Source organism: Strix aluco, chromosome 3, assembly GCF_031877795.1.
Source record: "Strix aluco isolate bStrAlu1 chromosome 3, bStrAlu1.hap1, whole genome shotgun sequence".
NCBI classification, from domain to species: domain Eukaryota; kingdom Metazoa; phylum Chordata; class Aves; order Strigiformes; family Strigidae; genus Strix; species Strix aluco.
Window position 1 is genome coordinate 98,867,583 of NC_133933.1, and position 21,029 is coordinate 98,888,611.

General features: G+C 37.8%; 1 protein-coding gene across 31 annotated transcripts in view; it reads right to left on the bottom strand.

The window, feature by feature from the left end:
• Window positions 1-21,029, bottom strand: part of RIMS1 (regulating synaptic membrane exocytosis 1) — a 352,499-nt gene that overhangs the window by 150,548 nt on the left and 180,922 nt on the right. For 30 of the 31 annotated variants that reach the window (XM_074819786.1, XM_074819773.1, XM_074819774.1 and 27 more), the window contains exons 6-7: window positions 2,662-2,729; window positions 1,835-1,945 (exon numbers count right to left, since the gene is read on the bottom strand). The exons of the other annotated variant lie outside the window; for it this stretch is intronic. In XM_074819786.1, the coding sequence (XP_074675887.1) occupies window positions 1,835-1,945; window positions 2,662-2,729 (179 nt within the window). The remainder of the gene's footprint in view (window positions 1-1,834; window positions 1,946-2,661; window positions 2,730-21,029) is intronic. 31 annotated transcript variants of the gene reach the window in all.

Genomic DNA, 21,029 nt, shown 5'->3' on the forward strand with positions numbered 1-21,029 from the left:
AATAGACTTTTTGCAAAGTTATCTGTTATGTGCTTAAGTTTAAATTGCAAGTGCACATAAAATCAAACATGAAAATCCCAAAATGCAGTTGGTACAACTAAAAACCTAGCAAATACACTACTATGAAACATGTGTAAACAATTCATAAGAATGTTGCTACTGCTAAAATCCAGGCCCTCTCATCCAAGGACATGACAGGACAAAACAGCAACTTCTGGCTTTTGTTAAACAAAACTGAAGAGAGGTATTTTTGAAGATGACTGCATGATATGGAGACAAGGAAAAACAGAAAAAAAAGGTGTCCTCAAGAGATTATATTTTTAATAAAATATAAACCAACAAAATGTAGTCTTGCTGACTTGCTATTCTCTTTAGCCAACTTATTCTCTCCAGCAGGTTTTTTTTGTCAGGAATATCCTGGGAGGAGGTTTATAATAAAACAAAACAGTGGAACGCTGGTTCATTAGGTATTGTTTCCCCATGTTGCAATCACATTAACTAGTAGGACCTTTGATACAGATATACCCAAGAAGATCCCAAAGCCTACCTGCCAACAAGGGTGTCACAAGGCAATGCCACAAGACAATTTATCAGTGGGGGCCTTAGCTCATATTACACAAAACTGAAAGTTGAAAAATTGAAGAGAAACTCTCCAATCTACCTTTCTCACTAGGACTAACCTTTTTTCTCACATATTAAAAAAATTGCTTGCTGCCAGCAAAAATCAGTCTTGTGCTACAGACTACTAGACATTTCTTAGAAGCTGTTCTCATCTACTGCATTTCCCTGCCCCACTATCTTTAAGGTGGATAAATGGCTCTTATCCAGGACATGCCATTACCAAGTTCACAAAGTTCTTTCCTGATTTAATTCCCACCATGACAAGCAGAACCAACAACCCACATCTCTGTCACATGTGAGGGACTGAACTATCAGACAACAACATGCAAGGAGTGGTTTAGTGTCAGAGCCCTTTGAAGTAGACTCAGTCCTAAGCGGATGGGAATGTTTCATATTTTGCATTGTTTCTGTTGTTCTCAGTAGGGAGAGGAAGACACCCAAATTAAAATCTCAGTCATCTTTGGAGTTCAGTATATTTAAAAATATACATGGAGAGAGAAATTCTTCAACTGGCACACTGTACTCCTCACCAGCTTCAGAAGTAGCACTCTCTCTCTTTTTACTGTTCTGGCAATTTAGGGACACGAACCTAAAAATCTGCTACAAATTACTAATTTAGGGATTTAAATCAACTGGACAATGTTGCCAACGTCTTAATTTTGGGGCAGCAGATTGACTAGAATCACATTTAATATAATCTCTACTATGCTTTAAGAGGGTTTTTTTCAAATTTTTTTGTGTAAAAGTATAGTTTCATTCTACAAAATTTCTGTTTCCAAACGGCTGTGTGGATTTTAAACACTGACCTTGCAAACATTTGCATCCAGATGACATTTATGTATGTGGATTATGAGATTAATTACTTGACTGAAATGCAAACAGTAGAGCTAGAAAAGGCAGGATTCCACTAGCGCATTGCAACGTGCAGTATATGTCTTGCAGACAGGAAGCTGGATGAACATACACTTTTTACTCAAAACAGTTCAGCCCCTTTGCTACGGATGAGTGGAAGACTGCACAGAAGGATTAAATACATTTATATTCATAATTTATCTGTACAACTTTCATAACTTCCAAAACTTACCAAAAATGAGGAATATATTTTTGTCAAATGACCATATAATTGGAGAGTCCTCTGATTAATGTGCTAGACCTCTAGGTCTAAGGTCACTGAAGTTTCTTTCATTTAGCACATAAACCATGTAATACTTACTTTTAGCCCCAGTAATGCACCTGATTCTTTGGGCATGGTTGTTCTCTTGTTAAGAATAACACGCCCAATTAATCGATCTCCCTCCTTAGAAGGCTGCCACGTTACGGGATGCTGTTAAAAAAACATGCAATGGAATTAAAGAAGCGTAATAATCTTCTTGTATTTCTGGATCATTATGTCATGGTAGACACAAACATCCTTCAGATGTGTTACATACTGCACCCAAGCTTTCTATTACTGTATCTTTTGGATTCTGGCTTCATTAAATATTTATTTTAAATATTTATAAATATTTTGTGCCCACTATGTCTGCAGGTAGAATTATAACACAATTCAAAGTTCAATACAATTAAACATTTAAAACATACCTTAGGTAATAAAATAAGACATTTACTTTTAAATTCCATGACCCTGAAAAGTGCATTCATAAATTCTGTTCTTTAGAATAATATAAATATTATACAGCTCTACCATATGGGTTCACTATATACTAAAAATCCATATGATCCTTTCCCACTCCAAGTCAATAGAAGAAGTCACTAATCTCTCTCAGAGCAGCATCACGCTCACAGCTGCTTTTGTGGTGTGTAGTGCAATCTAGTATCATGTCTATAAAAGAATTAAATTCAAGTTAAAATTCAGGCAATTTTACTAGTATACATTTTGATGAAAATTTCTTTCTGATTTCCATTTCCATGATCCACTAAACCAAATTTTCATATAATTTTTATAGAATAATTTTTTACAACAAAATATCTATGCTGAACTGAAATAATCAGAAAACATTTTAATTCATACTCATGAACCTCTTTTTTCCTGTTCCTTACCGAACTAATAGGGGATGTCTCCCTGCTGTGCCACGTGGCAGGATCCAGCCAGTAATAATCCAAGTCACCTGGAAGAATATGAATAGAAAGAAATGTGTAATCTCTCAAACAGAGAAAGATGTATGAATGCTTATTTCTGCATGCATTAATTTTAATGTGCAATAGTTTGATGAAGCAAATACAAAACCAGTATTACGATTCAAATTAACTTATATTAATCTGAAAACAATATAGCCTAATAATATAACAACAAAACCACGTAATAATGCATTTATTTGGACCTCTGCTTTTTCACAAATTGCACCTCAGAATCGGTTGTGCACTCCAGATGTTTTTTACTTTCCCCAGTCATCTTCCAAGAATGGACCCCAATGCATGCCATTCATCCCTCCTCCCCGTCTCCATAACAAACACACAGGACTACAGCTAATGATGACATGAGAGAGAATACTCCACAAAATAGGCACTTAGTTATAGTTAAGGACAGAACAGTCAACCACACTCAAGAATCTATGAAGTAGTTGATCAATACTGTGACAAGGAGTACCGTATAGACAGAGAGGCCACAGGAATTGGTAAAAGTGTAATAGAGCATCAGGGAGAACAGCCACACAAATAGAGCAAGTAGTACCGACAGCAGATATGAGGTTGCAATCTTTCATTTCACTTGGGACAAAGTTATATACTATGTACCCCAAGAATAAATCCATTAATTACAGCGTTCTGGAAGCCATGAGCCTATCAGGCCAAGGAAGGGAACTACAGGTAGGGTTTGGAGAAAAGGCAGCAGAGAGTATATACAAATTTATGAAAAGCTGAGGAAATCACAGGTTGACATAATATATTACAGCTGTAGAAGGCTGAGTTGGTAGTTCACTGGCAGTTGTCTGTGATAAAGGACTGATGTAACTGCACTCCAAGAAGGAAAAGGACAAGGCAGGAATTGCAAGAGGAAGAAACGTAATTCAGAGTGCAATTTTCTTTAAAAAGAGGAAGGGTGCAGGTTATATTGGGAAGGACATAGGAGAATGATGCAGGCTAGAATAGATCCAAAATAAGGGTAAATGTGAGACTGATAGTAGGAACAAGTCTGAAGGATTTCTGTGACAGCACTAGTTTTAAACAGAATATACCCGTGAGCTCTGAACCTTGGTGTTATTTCATCCCTTTGGGCATTGCCACAGTGTATTAACAAAAACGCAATGGTGTCATTAGAAATGAGAACAACTCTTTCTAATGCTTTCTTTCAATAGCAGTAGTATATAAAAGTATACAAAAGTACTTGATCTGAACTAACCAAGAGATATTTTTCAATTTTATCTGAGAAAAAGTAGATGATTCTGCCATTTAGCTTACAATGCCTTTAAACACATGAACAAAGAAAACCCACATAAACCAAAATATAAACTATCACTTCAGAGATTAGTTTTAGACCCTGAAGGAAATAAAGTCACCTCTCACTGAGGTTTATATCCATACCTGTACTTCAGGCATTTTTCATGCTTACTTTGGGAGAGAACCTTGGTCATTGGAATTATGTTAGTTTGATAATACTGATTTTTTAATTCGTGATTTTTTTTTCAAGTCTTTATTATGTTGCAGAGTTAGTTTTTTGTTATAGAACAACTATTCACACATTTTCCTAATAATATTCCTACAAACTCTTTACTGTTCATTTAAAAGCCACTGGGTAAAAATCCTACTTTATCATTAAAGTCAGATAGTTACTGTTAATACCCTCTGCACTTTTGATATGCTCTATGTCCTCAGAAAACATATTTTACTTATTATATACACTTCAGACAATACATCTTCACTATCATATTTTATAAAACACATCTCTATAATATTACTGTTAGATCACTACTCTTAGTAGCACACAGGCATTCAATAGAAGCCCAAATAAAACATGCTTCTATCAAGAAAAAAAAATACATTTGCATGAAGAGTTTATTATTTTTGAATTTTTTCTACAAATATTTAGATGCTGATTATGAAATACAAGTTGTACCACTCTTGATAATCTGTACAATCTTTAATAGCTTACCATCTACATGATCATATTCACAAGTTTATTTTTAAATAGCTTATTATTATCATAAGCATAACCACATGAGGCAGTTTGCGGTTGCATTAGCTACTGTAATTCTGCAATTTTGGAGAGCTTAACTTCACATTAAAGATCTTTTAGTTTTATTTTTAGTATCATTCCCTGCACTTTTATAGACTTCAAAATTGCAACAAGAACAACAACAATTCCATGAACCAGACTGCCACCCCAAGTGCTGGCAGTAAGCTGGGATCTGTGGCACAGAGCTCTCCAATTTTCAGTAATGGAGTCCACAGTAACACCAAAAAGCAATTCTCCCCTGTGTGAGCTGGCCTGCCACAACAACACACAGCCTCCATGTTTCACAGCTATTTGCTCAGCAATAGAGAAATATTCAGGCAGGAATAAATATCAGCTCCGGCATGCAGATGTGTGTGTCCAAGTGCCCAAAAACATTTCTGCTCTTGTCCCCATCACTCCCTGCTCTCTTTCTTCCTTTCCCAGCTTCAACTTCTGGATCCCCGATTCCTTGCTGCTCTTCCTCCTCGTTATTGCATATCCATGACCCCTTGATTTATGCATCCAGAATTCTTCCCCACCAAGTTCCTGCTGTAGCAAGTTCCTCTCATATGCCTTTTGTCTTAGCTAATATGCTAATTGTCCTATCCTCACCAACTACCTACCCTCTTCTGCCTTTCTTCCCCGTCCATTTTGTTGACATTGTCCATCTTCTGTCTCCTTCTGCTTCTGGCTTTGGTGTCCTTTCTTTAGGTTGTGTATTTTAATCCCTCCTTCCCCCTGATACTAAGCTACATCCCTGCCACCCCCTCCTCCCCACACCTAAACCTTTGGCTTTCTGTCCCTTCCACCCCTCCTGTCTGTTCTGCACTTTGGTAAGTTACAAGCCATCAGCTACATCCACCACAGCCTGCCACAGCCACGGTCCTTTCACCCTCTGCTCTCAGGAGCTGAGAGCAGGAAGGAACTGCACTGTAAATGGCTCTGCTGAGCTGGAGGATGGATGATATGCTGGGAAGGCATAAAGGAAGCTATCGGATAAAAAATCTTGACTGAAAGTGATAGGTCTACGATTTGGTGAATATTTTAAAAGCTGAAAAAATGCATGAATTGGGGAGAAAAAAAGTCCACATTCTTGAAAAATTACTTAATTTTTAAATTCCCATTAAAATTCAGTACAAAATAGACCACTGGCATGCAAAATTTTGGTTGAAGCTACAACTGTAAGAAGGGTTTTACAATGGAAAATATCAGTTAAACTATATTGATAAACACTCATAGAACAGAACATACAAATTAAAACATAAAGGAACAATATCCCCAAATGAGCTTAAAAATATTTTATGCCAGCAACACTGACACTAGGGTCTTGATATCTGCAGTTAAGCAGATATAGCTGTTACAGCTATACTTTTAAAAATAATTTCTCCTTGATCACCTTATGTCATTACTGCTTCTTTACTTAATACCTGTTTATTGCTATTCTTGCACTGCCATACCCCAGAACCAACTATTTTTTTAGTTACACAAAATATTTTCACTGAACTAGTATTAGAGACATCCAGGAATAGGTAAATAACATGCAAAAACTTACAGTCTAAGAGCATAGTTTCAGAATTTCAGATTTTCTCAAAAAAACCTCACCAAACTCTAAACAAAAAAAAACTATACACAGCATGTATAGTTTTCACTGGTAAAAGTCACTAAAATTAACTAGTAAAATAAGACAAATTTAAGACATTATGGAGAGGAAAAAACAACTTTTCTAAAGAGCAAATGATTTACAGGCTTAAACTGCTTTTAAACACTTTAAAAACAATGCTTTAAATTTAAAAACATGAAAAACTTAAAAATAATAAGCCTCTATGAAAATATACATATACTGTACCATTATTTTTGTACATTACTGATGTTTCTAAAACATACAAAAATATATTTCAACTTAAAACATATTATTAAAAATGCATTTGCAGTTAAAATCCATGATTTGCTTAAGACCAATAGAGTGAAACAAGTATATATTTATAAAACCTTTTTTCCTGAGGGAATAAATCAAAAGTTGTATCATTCCAGCAATGAAATGTTTTTCCTATTACCATGCTGCTGCTTGATTACTTTTGGACACAGCTGGATATAATCACAACTCTACAAGACACAAATGTGTTGAGTTTTTTTCTGTGATAAGTCTTTTGCAGTCTTCAATCAAATTTCAAGACAGGGAGTGAAACTCTTAATAAATTGCCATTGTTTTTATATCCACAACATGTATGCCTTCAAAATAAAGGGAAAGAAAAATTCACGCCACCAAAAAACCATTTTCTTTAAAATACTTCATCTTCAGCAGCACTACCCATACCAAAAGCTAATGCTGGGACACTGTAATTTCAAGTGAGATCCTGCAAAGCTGAGAAATGATGGAAATGACAGTCTTGTCTCTCTTGCAAAGCCAAAACAAGCACAAAATATGAGAAAGTTTTGCTATCTGAAGAATGACCAGTCATGCTCATTTCCAAAGAGTCTTGAATACCGGAGATAAAATACCCCAAGTTGTTTCCCCAAATCCATACAGACTGTATTTGGAGACTACTGATATCCATCAAAGAACGCACTTCTGGTGTTTTACTCAAATCCAGATGCGCTAGATTTGCAGCAGTTACTTAAGACAAGAAGCAGACAGTCTAATGATAAGAGTCAGTAAGCCCATGTTAGGCACTTAATTGAGCCTAACATGTAGCTGCTAATTAATAAAGCAGTTCTATCACGTAACTAGGAAACTTACACAATTCCTTTCAGAGGCTGCATCTAAAATTACAGCTCAAACTGGCTTCCTATACAGTCAGCCTAGATCTCTCTAATTAACACACGCAACAGTCATTAATGCATTTACCTCTGTTAATTCTTAGAGTCAAATATAGCCTTCATTAAACAGACAACAAAGCTTATCAAAGACCTGGAACAACCTCTCTTATGTCTTCCATAATTCCCACGGAACTGGGTCAGCATCTCGTGGAAATGATCAGTCGTTTCCCAAGGTAAAAAAATCAACAGAAGCCACGTATCAACATACAGAAAGTTACATAAACGTAAAGAAACTCCATGTATCAACTTGATTGCCTTCCTCCTTCATAGCCTGAGTTTTCATGAGTTAGAAGACCACTCTGCAGCACACTGTTTTTGCCATCAAAACCATCTGGTTGCTGTTACAGATGTGATAGGTCATACTGCTAAGCAAGAAAGCACTCCTATGCCCAAGAAAAAAAAAAAAAAAAGCTAATCATTTTATCATGTCAGAAAAATAATTCAGTGTATAAACAATGTATGTTTAAATCACTCTAGTCAAGCTGCTAACTAACCACATCAAGAGAAAACACGTGAGTATCCTGGCTTTGACAGACAGCCCTCGCATCTAAGTGGCAAGCATAGAATTCAAAAGCTACCTACTCCTATTTATACAGAAAGCTTCACAAAAATGCTCATTATCTCCTTGCTCTCAAATCAACCCACTTCAGATGCCTACAGTTAAGAATTTAAATCCTTGCAGAACGAGGTCTGTGTTTTACCATTTATGCAGTTCAACAACAGGCTGGCTCATGCAGTCTGTGGTAAGAATGTACCACATGACTGTGAGGTTTGGGTTTTATTTTGTACAGAAAATATATAATTGTATTGGATTTGAGTTCCCTGCTGGCACATGTCCTAAGCACTAAATGCTAACATACTGTAAGACTCCAAAGTACAAATAAAGCCTAGTACTCCATACAAGTGACAATTTATGCATATAACACTCGTATTTGGGGTACAGACCTGGCACACAGGACTGTGATCCTACAGATCCCAAAGCTAGACCCAGCCTCTCAGATTGTTCCCGCAATTCAATATTTATTTAGGCATTTTAACATAATTATGAGATACAAAATTGCTTTTCTGTATCTTAATTAAATTACTGAGTAAGAGAAAAGGGTCTGTGGAGCTTTACCAAGCACTAGGCATTCAGATCTAGATAACTGACAACCTGGGCTTATCCCAGCACATACTGAAAATAAACATTTATTTCTTACTTTTGTGTTTAGACAATAAGGACATTTCATACTCTTTCTCACACAAAATGAACACTTTGGCATTTTATTTTGAAACAAATCACTTAGTTTAAAAAGCTTTTTTAAAGTGGTAGTTCCATTGTGAGCACAACACAGGTTGCAATGCTAATTGGTATTTGCAAACAAGAAATCCAGAAAGAACTGGGCAAGGAAGTAGTGAACTCATGAAATACTATTCTGATTGTTAAGGACACAAATATTAAACTAAATCTTGTGAAAAAGAAAATCCATTTGAATTCTCCCCTAGTTACTATTGCAAAGTTGTTTCTTTACAAGAGTTTGCAAATTCACAATTATTTTTGATTTTGCAAAGGAATGATTTGTCAGTGGTTGATGACTAATAATTCTTTCAATATATTTTTTTTATCTGGGTGCAAGTGAATTTTATGGGGACTGTTTAAAACACAACATGAGTTTCTTATCCAGGTATTTATTTAGCAAAGACGTTTTTATTTTATGGATTGTGATTTTTTTTTTAATTAGGAGTAAAGTTTAGACATACCATAAGAAGTATTGCATTTGTGTTCATTGATGGCTCAAGAAGGTTTTTTGAAAGGTCTACTTGCAAAAGACCTTCCAACACAAAAACAAGCGGGCTCATTTGTATGTTTTATGAGGTGGACCTCCTACCTTAATTATCTCAGTGTTGTTAGAAGGCTTTATAGATTACTGAAAGCAAAGATTACTAATCTTGCCAATGGAAGCTTGAAGCCAAGAATCATGACCTATCTAGTCAAGTAACAAACTGAGGATTTCTAAAACTTTTAGTATGGACACAAAGAACGTAACAAGGAAGCTGTTCTAAGTTTCCTGAATCCCTAGGGAGTCTGCTCATGAGACTCCCTGAGCCCACATTATTTAATTCCTTCACTCAGACACTGAGAGTGTTGAAGAGTTCACCAGTCCTTTCCAGCTAGATGCTTATTTTTATCTCAGAGACTGTCTAAAATGTTATTCTGAGGCTTATTGTAAGCATGTGAGTCCAAGAATATAAATGATTCACAATGGGATGGCCCTCAGAAGTGTGTTCTGTAAGGTCTTCAGAAAGTGTTTCGAATGCCAAAGAACCTGGAGAAACTTAGAGATCTAAGCAAGATGCATGAACTTTCTTTAATTTGAAAAGTTCCTTTAAAAACTTTATTAAAAATATTTACTTGAGAATACCAGAAAAGGTGGTTAGCACTACCAAGAACTTCAAATCAGCAAGTAAACATTTTACTTGATTTTTGATATTTTGGTATCTAAAGATTTAAAAAAATTTTGCTGTCTCACAGCTAGCTCTGACCGCTAATTTTGCTGACTTTGATTAATCTCTTGATTGGAAGCTAATTCTGTATATAGATGGAAGGAGATGTCCCTTTTGAAATTTAGAGCTTCTCTGAATAAATTTATTATTGCTATTTAATTCCAATTCAATATTGAAACTAACCTGTGTTAACAGTTTTATCTGAGTTCCTGTTTCATATAATTAACACTATTTTAGCTGTGGCATGATCTTTTGATAACATTTTTGATCAGCGAATGATGAAATTTGCAAAATGTATAGCAAGTTATCTCAAAAACTCGTATGGGCTCGTAATTTTGGAAACATGAGTACACAGCAGCAATCCTGTACACTGAAAGCCTGACCAGCTCTTAATAACTCTTCTGCTGTTCTGAAGGAATTCCCAGCATTTCAAGTATGCCATGCTGTTCTTCAGCCTAATACAATTTTTTTTTCCTGTGGTTTCTTTTCGTTTGGTTTGGTTGCCTTTTATGGAGAGGTGGGAGAAAGTATTTTAAAAATCCCACGTAGACAAAATAGCTTTCAGCTGTTGTATGTGTTGGGTTTTGGTTTGGTTTTTTTTTTCCCTATGGGCATTTAAAACCAATTGAGTAGGTGTTAATTGCAAAAGAAGGTAATGTTTTCATTTTGGTCTCTTTTGGTATTTTTCCCTTCATTTTTATTGAATATTTTTATCTTAATATTTGTTAAACACTGATTTATGAACAAAGTATAATTCAAAATCAAAGGTGAAAACAGATTCTCCTCAACCCTCAGAGTGTTTCTACACTGCCAGTAGATAGGAATTTTAACAAGGATAAGAAAACCAGGAAAAAAAAGCGTTAAGAGCTGCACATGCCTTAGAAGTCCCATGGGTACAATGCCCAGTGAGGTGTCATGCCCTAGTAGCACCCACTGCAGATCAGGTGACCAAAATGAGTTTACTTGAACATACATTTTTTGTTACTGTGCGGAAAGAAGAAAGGCATTTCTGCTCAGCTATAGGAGGTAATACACCGTTTTTATAAACATGCTGATAGAAACACCAACTGGGAACAAGGATTCTCCTCTCCACAGGACCAAAGGAATGGGAAGAGAGAGAGGCAGTGAGCCTTTCTGTTGATTGTCCAACATACACACACAGAGTCAATCATGGAGACCTGCACAAGTCACTTGAGAAATAACAAGAAGATTATGTTTCATAATCAAAGTTATTATTTCATTTTCATGAAAACTGAGGGAGATAATTAATCTCAAATATTACAATGAGAAAGAAAGCGAGGAGGAAAAAAGAGTTCATGGTTGTCCTGAGCTTCAGGACTGTAGAAGGAAATACAGCAGATGAAATTCTCTGGATCGTGATTAAAGAGAAAACCACTTCAGCAGTACCCTTATGGGGATCTACTCCAGAGTACCAATTAGGAAGACAAGCATGCTAATGGTTATTTTTTTTATAAGCATTCATCAGAATCCTCCATTATGCTGCATTTGAAGATAGTAAGAGGTTTTAAAGGCTTTCGTTTCTCCAGTTCATATAGGTATACTGCAGGAAGAATCCTTGGAGCACACAGTCAGGGGTCATTGACACTAGAAAAGCAACCGGCAAAGGACCTTTGGAGCTTTGCCTCCCAACAGTAGAAAGGAAAGAGTTAAGAATGTGAAAGTGAATAAACTTTGTGATCTTCAAAAAGGGAAGGAAACTGAGCAGAAGAAAAACCCAAAACCTTTCTACAAAAAAAACCCAACACCAAAACCAAACCCAAACCCAAAAAAGCACCCAAGAACCAAAAAAACCAAACCAAAACAAAAACAAAACACCCCCATCTTAGAGAAAATAAGGGAGCAGCCATGACAGCAAAAGGAGTCCAGCAATCATGGAGGCATTTGAAGAAATAACACCAACATCAGAAGCAGAACCAGTCCAATACAGAGGAAGGAGAAATGCAGTCAAAGACTGACCATCTAAATCATAAGTGATTCATTTTCTAGAAGGTGAACAATCAATGTAAGGTTGCCTCTGAGTGAGTAACTTAGAGTGACAGAGTACCAGGAGGCATACAAGACAAAATCAGAAACACACAAAATGTAATGCAAACAGCAAAGTATGCAAAAACAATTAAGATCATTCCACAAATACTTAGTCCCTAGTACTTATTAACTATCCCTAGTATTTATTATCTAGTACCAAGTACTTGCCATTCTAGAATACTTTAGACTGGATATTAGGAAGCATTTCTTTACAGAACGGGTTGTTAGGTGTTAGAATGGGCTGCCCAGGGCAGTGGTGGAGTCCCCATCCCTGGAGGTGTTTAAGAGACAAAGCGCTGAGGGATACGGTGTAGTTGGGAACTGTCGGTGTTAGGTTAATGGTTGGACTAGATGATCCTCAAGGTCTTTTCCAACCTAGATGATTCTGTGATTCTGTGAATACTATGGAAAGAGTCTACTATCATTTGGCTCTATCAGCAGATGATACCAAGGTGTCTAAGTTGTTTTTTTTAAAATAAGTTCTTCTAAAAATAAACTCAAGTAAAACTCATAGAAACAAGTTAACAATGTCTGTAGCATAAAAAAAATAGACATTATGCCAATGCAGGAAGAGGCAAGACTGTCTAGATATAGTACACACTCGGCTAACTCACTTCATCCTGGAGTACGTATAGAACTGTCTGAAGCTAGGAACAATTATTTCTTGAGAATTAGTGGACTATGGATAAAGTTCCACAAAACTGGGAAGGGGCAAACATGGCACATATTTTTTAAAGGAGATGGAAAGGGAAGAGGGGCTAGAAATTATAGACCAGTCATCTCAGTATCAATTCCTGAAAAAATGCTAAAAAAAACCCAAATCATCTTCAAGATAGTAAGAGAAGAGACAAGACATACAAAATCAACGTGTCAATAGTACATTAACTCAATTTCATTTCCTACCACTACCTAACCAACACCCTGACATAACAGTGACCTTGATGACAGCTCAGTCTCTCAGGTTGTCTCCTTGCAGCACAGAGTTTACTTTTCAGAGCGGAATATTTAGCTTAACTGAAGTGTAGTTATGGGGGAGAGATGAGTTAAATTTAATGGCCGGATATATATAGATGGTCTGGTTTAATAGTCCTTTATAACACTACAGTCTATTACACAAAAAAGTCAAATGCTCTCTAGAGAGACCAAAACTGGACCAGGGGATGTGGCACTAGTGTGATTTTAAAATATCTTTTAGTTCTCCCAATTCCATGCTATTCCAAAGGCTGCAGATGTGCTGCTGTATGCCACTGCCCACTGCACAGCCTTGAATCTCTGCAACGCAGGATGTCACAGCTCTGTACTTCTCAGTCTCAACCCTATTTCACCTTCTTCATCTACTTATGCCAAGATGTGCAAGAGGTTTCTGGAAGGCAGTTTACGGTTGTCTACCACAGTGAGTAGCCTGAAGAAAAACCAGGGGTTTACCTACAACTTATTAAGTGTGAGAGAGAGTGCAAGGCTTTAATCTTCACCAAACATTTTCTCCAGTCTTATCCTTTAAACTCCATGCAGAGCAGCTGACCATTGTCTTTTCCCAACCTTAGCAGCATCTTGTTTTCCTGATATTCCTGCTGCTCTTTCAGTTCCATCTCTGTTCTGACTGCTGCCCAACCCCATTTTCTCCAACGCATCTCTCCAGATTTTGCCCTCAGAATCTCCTCTAAACTCTGCTAAAAGAAATGAATTTCACACATGGATTTCTTAAAATATGTTAACTAACACAGCTGTAATATTTGAGAGGGTAAAACCTCTTTGATGACTTATTCTATCATACAGTCTTTAGGATTAATTCTTCTTGTGAAAAAACTACTTTTCAAAAACTACTTTTACAGACAGTGTTATCAACTACCTAGATAAGATTTTGAAGATCTTTGTTATTCTCAACACACTGCATAACCCCCAAGGAACTTGCAATCGTCAATCCTTCCTCTCACTTTCCCCTGTGATCCTTTAGTGATTTAGCTGAGGACCTTATTCCAAGTACAGGGGGTTTATTCCCCTCTAAGGAGAGAGCTGATTCAGAAGGTGCAATGCATCAGTATCATGATGCAAGATAACATATGAAATAACCACAACTGTACATTTATTATAACCCATATATTATTATTATAACCATAACTGTATATTATGCTAAAGAAACATATTTTTGTCCTATGCACATGGGTCTGATGATTTTTTTCCAAAATAAGATGCAAAAATAAAAGTAAAAGAATCATATTCCATTTTGAACTTGTTAAAGCTACTAACAATAGCACAACTCAGGGGACTGAGGACACATCAATTGTCTTCTGTCAAAGAGAAATAATACACATGGGTGATTATTTTTTCCTTAAGTAAATTTCTAAATTCTTTATCCATGACTTCTCCAAAATGCAAAATAGTTATAATGCAATTGGAATATTATCATTTTTCACAAACACAATTACAATTTGATGTGTGTTTTCAAAATACAGATTTTTGTTTAAAAACTCATGGCACATAGCATCACTAATGTCAAATCATATTTGACACATGAGCTTTCAAAGTATAAACATAAATGAGACACAGACTTACAAGCAAAATGGTTCCTTATTCCCTGTTTAACCTGATTATTTGCTACAATTAATACTTCACATTCAGAGGACACGACGTTTCCACTCAAACTGTGCAGTTAAAGAAATCTGTTTATAAAAAGATAAACTTAAAAAATATAAAACATAAAAATATATCTAAAACCTCATCACTGTATATCCACTTGTTTACCTGTCCCTGAATGCAACGTATGGAGCAGAAACTGAAGAAATCCAGCAAACATAGCAGCATCAGCAAGAGAATGGTTAAAAAAGCACAACTGGCATCTAGTAGGTTGCTGAATTCCAGTCTGCAACTGTAGCAAAACCGTAATGCAAGCAAAAATCCACTTCAGTGTGAAGGAGACAATATAAAAGAAGTCCTTAAGGTCCTTGCGTCCTGATTCAAAGCCAAATTATTCTGCAGCGTCAAACATTCAACACCGGTGACACCAAACAGGGCTACGAGAGCTCTTGTCATCAAAACAAATCTCTGCAGTGTAGTGCAAGCATCGATTACTGCATTAGTTCATACACATTCGCTGCAATGACAAGGAGTTTCAGTTTCTAGAAGGAGTTAATGATTTTAGGAATCCAGAATTAACAATCCTCAGGAAACAACATGAGGAAAAAAAAGCTCCTTCCTCTCTGGATAGAACAGGAAAGAAGTTTCTTAGTGCTTTAAAGCCAACAGTAGACACAAGCTCAGGTATCTAAGTAATCAATACTACTGCTGCAGTTATTATTTATATTCAGCAGTGGTGCGCTGAAGAAGTTTTAATGAACTGCATAAATGAAGCAATCCTGTAAAGCAAATGTGGTTGGTTTAAGTTATGTAAAACTTTCAAAGATGTAGACTTACTTCTAGCACACTGAAAACACAATGGCCCTTGAAAAAAATTTACCATTTTTTACAAATTAATGGGATGATTTAATTTCTTACCTAACAGATGTGAGAAAAAAAATACTCTAAATAAAAAGCTGGGAATAACATTTTGTATTCCAAATTACATATTCAAGGTAAAAGAGGAAAGCAGAACGTGCATATCAGCACATTTGGTAGAGCCAGATGATTAGAGAATTACAGCTAATAAAATTTGCTAAAGAATTTAATCCAATTTAATCATATCCAAACCACACAACAATAAAACTATTTCTTTGGCAGAGACAGTCTTCCTGTGTAAGAATATATGTTTCTCTGCAGCATATCTAGACACTGCAGTACTTCAGAAATACAAAAAAATGCCTGTTTAGAAACTGAAATGTGAGAAAACAAAGCAAACAAAGAGAAGCTTATAAGGGATAAAATATAAATAACTAATGAGAGCTTACAGTTCTTTCATCTTTAACAATACATAGACCTATTAGTAATAATGAAAATACACTTGTAATTAAGTTGTTTCCCTGTACTTCTGAATCACATGATCAAAACCAAGGTATCGCACAGTGCCTTTCACACACTATCTCACCTGTCAGTCAACAGCAAAAGCCACGGCTGACATCCCCGGCCACTGCTGACTTTCAGTGTCCCCTGTAGCATGGTATTAGCAGAAAGACAAGACAACTGTCCACATCTGCTTTTCTCCCTGACATGTCCTTCTCAGGAGATAATTCTTTGGAGGAGGAAAATGTCCAGACTTCATATACTCCGAGAGACACTGTTCATCTGGACATCTACTGACCAGGGAACATACACTCAGCCTTCTCCTAAAGCTGGAGAACATTTCTTGCAAAAGGGACAAAAGAAAGACTATGCCAAGTGCCCGTCACTTCCACAGTGCATTCACTCTCCCACTGACCCTTCTGCACTACTCCTTGAAGGACCTCCTCCTGTTCTGCCAGGGCCAGTGTTGAGGGCTGTGCTTCACTTTCAGAACATACCTCACCTGGATCCTGAATGCTCACCTCGCCTTGCAGCACATACTAAACAAGGCAGGGGATTTTGCCACAGCTCAACTCAACAGATTAAAAATATTTATCTGCTACAACCTCAGAACTTTTAAATGAGACTGCATTATATGGGGCTTGTTTTCTGACTTTTTTCAAATATTCCTGTCATTCCCATGGCATGTGTTTGTGAAAAAACTAAAAAACTGTTCTCCAAATGTATTTAGGAAGGTTGCTTGTGCCCCACAGCCATGTTGAAGCTCTCACGGTCTCCCACTCCCCTACATGCCAGATACGCGCAAACTCCTCCTGCTCTTCCATCCCCACATCAGGCAGTCCTCAACACTAGGCTCTCCCTAGCCCTGAAATCTGCCCAAGCCCTGCCTAAGTAGCCCTAACACCTTCAGATGGTAGAAGGGTCTGCAAGTATTTGCTGAAAAGTAAAGAAAGAGAGGAGCAACAGAAGAGCGTTCTGAGGTCAGAAAGGGCAGTTTGCAGACAAGGATAGTGCCATGAACTCCAGCATGCAACTGCACATCCCTAAGGGTGGTTTTTGTTTTTCCCAGCCCCAGTCAAATAGAGCCTTTCTAGTTGCCCCAAAGGCTCACCTGAGAGTTTCAGAATCAAATGCTGATAGTTGGTTTATTTACTTTTAGATTCATTAATAGTAGCAAGACAGTAGGAAACTAACTGGAAATCTGGTTACCATTTCATTGTCCTAGTAAAAATACATAATTAAGTTATAGCCCACCTTCAAACTTTGCTTTGGATAACATTGGCTATGTAATCTCAGGAGGATTTTACCCTTGCAAATTATTTTACTGCCACTATCCTCTGAGGCACACTACACTGTCCATTTGATACATCTGATTTTGACCACCATATTTTAGTTCCTTCATAATCTTCCTGCAAATAATTGTTCTAATCATAATCCATGTATGATACTCCTGCATTTATAAAACTTTCTAAGATCATTAGAAAAGAATGAGATTGAACAATCTCACACAGATATCCTACTATACCAGTTGTCAAGTTTTAAGTGGTCAAATTCCAAGCATTAAGCACTACTATTCAGTTTTATACCTGGGTGAAAATGCAGCTTTCCTCTACAGAAAAGTTTTACAACACTTATTTTGAAAGAAGAAAGCCAAAGAATGGTCCCAAGCTTAATTCAGTAGCACAGAAAGAGAAATTCAAGGAAAAACAGATATGCTTTAACTTGGGATTTAATTTAGGAAATGAGAAACAGAAAAGATCCATGTTATGGTTTACAGACCTCAAAGCCAAGTTACAATGGAGAAGAGATTCTAATACAATTGCAGGAGTCTTAGATACAATATTAGGTATTGTACATTATTATTGTACATTTTGTACTGTAGCCCTCTCTGATCCACTTCAAAAGGTTCTGGCTATTGTGGGAGATTCACAGTGACTAGACAAGACAAACACCACACTTCTCTTCAGGGAGGGCAAGAAGAAGGACCTGGGAAACTACAGACTGAGAAGGCTAACCTGAGTCCCTGCAAAGGTTATGAAGCAAATCCTTCTGGATGGTAGTCCTGACCACATGAAGGCCAAGCATAGATTTACCAAAGGCAAATCATGGCTCACCAATACAATTTATGGATCTGCAGACAAGAGGAAATCAGCAGATGTTGTTTAACGTAACTGTAGCAAGGCTTTCAACCAAGTTTCTCACAGTATCCTTGTAGCCGAATCGGAGAGATATGGATTGACTGGTGAACTACGAGGCGGGTGGAAAACTGACATAATCACTTGACTCATGTGATGGTTAAAGGACTGAAGTTCAGCTAGTAAAATGTTAAGGTATGTAAAATAGTGTCAGAACAAAGACTTATGGGAGGAAACAAGGCTTTCCTTTGCTCAGCTAGCAGCGCTCCAGACCACAAAATTCTCTCCTGGGATCACAGAAAACTTGGATGTAGCCTTTGGTTATGCATCCAGACTTAAGCTCAGTAGAGGAGACATACTTGCTTCTGACAGGCTTAAGTGCAGAGTCTGACTGACACTGGGCTAATTAAACACTTCAGTTCTCTGTGCACTCATGCAACGTAAGTGCATCTTCTCTTCAGTAGAGTATTGTCCAGTGAAAAGGACTAAGTATTTTTAAGATTGTTTGGCATAATACCATTTACCATTTACAAGAGAAAGACTTCCATATATAAATATACAAATAATATATCCACAAATACAGAAGTGGTTTTCTTTTCAACAGATAGCTTGGCCTACATTTCTCATAACTAATGAGAAAAATCAGAGGTTAAGAACTGAGATGGCTGTGGTGAAAAAGACATATAGCTCCTAAAAGAAATGTCTGCCCTCAAACACCCATCAAACTTGTTAGAGCTCATCAATGTTCCTTTCCATACAGGCATGAGCATATTCTGTTTATATTCTTGGCCAGCTGGCAAAAACCAAAAGCACCCAAGGAGAAATGATGTAGTCACATCAACAGAGGGACATGCTGGAGCTAATAAGTTTGGCCTTTTATTTAGCTTAGGCTAAATGCTGTTGTTTCTCCACAGCTTTTAGTGCAAACCTTGATCCAAGCCAATCAATTCAAAGTTGAAGTGAAGTAACTTGGTATCTGTCTGAAAAACACAACGTAAATGCACACATTGGGAGCAGGCTATGGTGTGCCTCCCACTGGCATCCCAGACAAGTGGCGTTACCACTTTGTTCCTAAAGGTCCTTGTATTGGGTTTGTGGTGGGGGTAGGGTTGGTAGTGGGGGAGGGGCTACAGGGGTGGTTCCTGTGAGAAGCTTCTTGAAGCTCCCCTGGCTCCAAGTCAGACCCACCTCTGGCCAAGGCTGAGCCAATTAGTGACGGTGGCTGCACCTCTGCAAGAATGTATTTAAGAAGGGGAACCTGCAGCAGAGGGGGTGTAGGAGTGAGGGAAACACCTATGCAGACACCAAGGTCCCTGAAGAAGGAGGAGGACGGGGAGGTGTGCCAGAGCAGAGATTCCCCTGCAGCCCATGGAGGTCCACGGTGGAGCAGATTCCCACCTGCAGCCCATGGAGAACCCCACGCCAGAGCAGGTGGCTGTGCCCAAAGAAGGCCGGGACTCTGAGGGAAGCCCACACTGGACCAGTCTGTTGCTGGGAGAACTGCAGCCCACAGCAGGGACCCATGCTGGAGCAGTTCGTGAAGAGCTGCAACCCATGGGAAGGACTTATGCTGGGAAAGTTAATGGAGGACTGTCTCCCGTGGGAGGGACCCCATGCTGGAGCAGGGGAAGAGTGTGAGGAATTCTCCCCCTGAGGAGGAAGGAGGGGCAGAAACAATGAGTGATAAACTGACCACAACCCCCATCCCCTGCTCCCCTCCACTGCTGGGAGGGAGGAGGTAGAGAAATCAGGGGAGTAAAGCTGAGCCCGGGAAGAAGGGAGGGGTGGGGGGAAGGTGTTTTTAAGATGTGGTTGTATTTCTCACTGTCCTATTCTGTTTTGATTGGTAAATTAGTAGTGGTAGTGATATTAAAATTAAATTGATGGAGTTTTTTTCCAAAATCAAGTCAGTCTTTTGCCCATGACCATAATTGTTGAGTGAACCCTCCCTGTTCTTGTCTCAACCCCCGAGCCTTTTGTTATATTTTCTCCTCCCCATCCCAGCAGGGGGGAGGAGTGAGCGAGCAACCACATGGTGCTTTATTGCCCACTGAGCTTAAACCACAACAGCTCTTTAACGGGGTTTTACAGAACATCACCCGCCATTTTGCAGCTGACTGGAAGACTGCTGGAAGACAGAAGAGCATTGCTGTACAACCAAATGATAGAAACCCCTTCAAGCACACAGGTATGCAAGAGCCAGTAAAGAAACACCCCGCTATTTACTGCTCTGGTATTTGCTCAGCCATTCAATTGCTAACCAAAGCTAGATGCTTTCAGTGAAATAGTGACTGATATGCAGACATTGACTTTTCAATTTACTAATAGTATCAAAATATTATTTTTGTTCCCAACTTTAACTATTATTTCTAGTTGTTGTGCTACTGCCTCCATAGAGACAGATTGCTCCCAACTCTCATGCCCTACAGCATGGTGGATGTGGAATACCCATAGTCAAAGTCTCTTCCTTGTCTCATGCAGGGTAAGCTGGGATGAAGTGGTGGTATGATAGCACTACCTTTGACAGCCATGCTGAGGTACAGGCTTGACCTCACAGAATCAAATTGTTTGAATCAATTCAATGTTACTACCTGTAGGAAGAGACCACAGGAATCTAACCTGCACTTGAGTTTTCCTGCCAAAAGAGAAGCCAAGCAAAAAGTATCATCTTCAAACCTGGGCTACAGATAAAATAGGAGATTCAACCTACAGTGACAATGCCATTACAGCTTCTTATTTAATTCAGCCACATCACTTTACCAAAATTCCTTAAAAGAATTATCTTTTTTCTTCCAAAACCTTTTTTCCCCCATTACAAAACATAACAAAACAAAGAGACAATG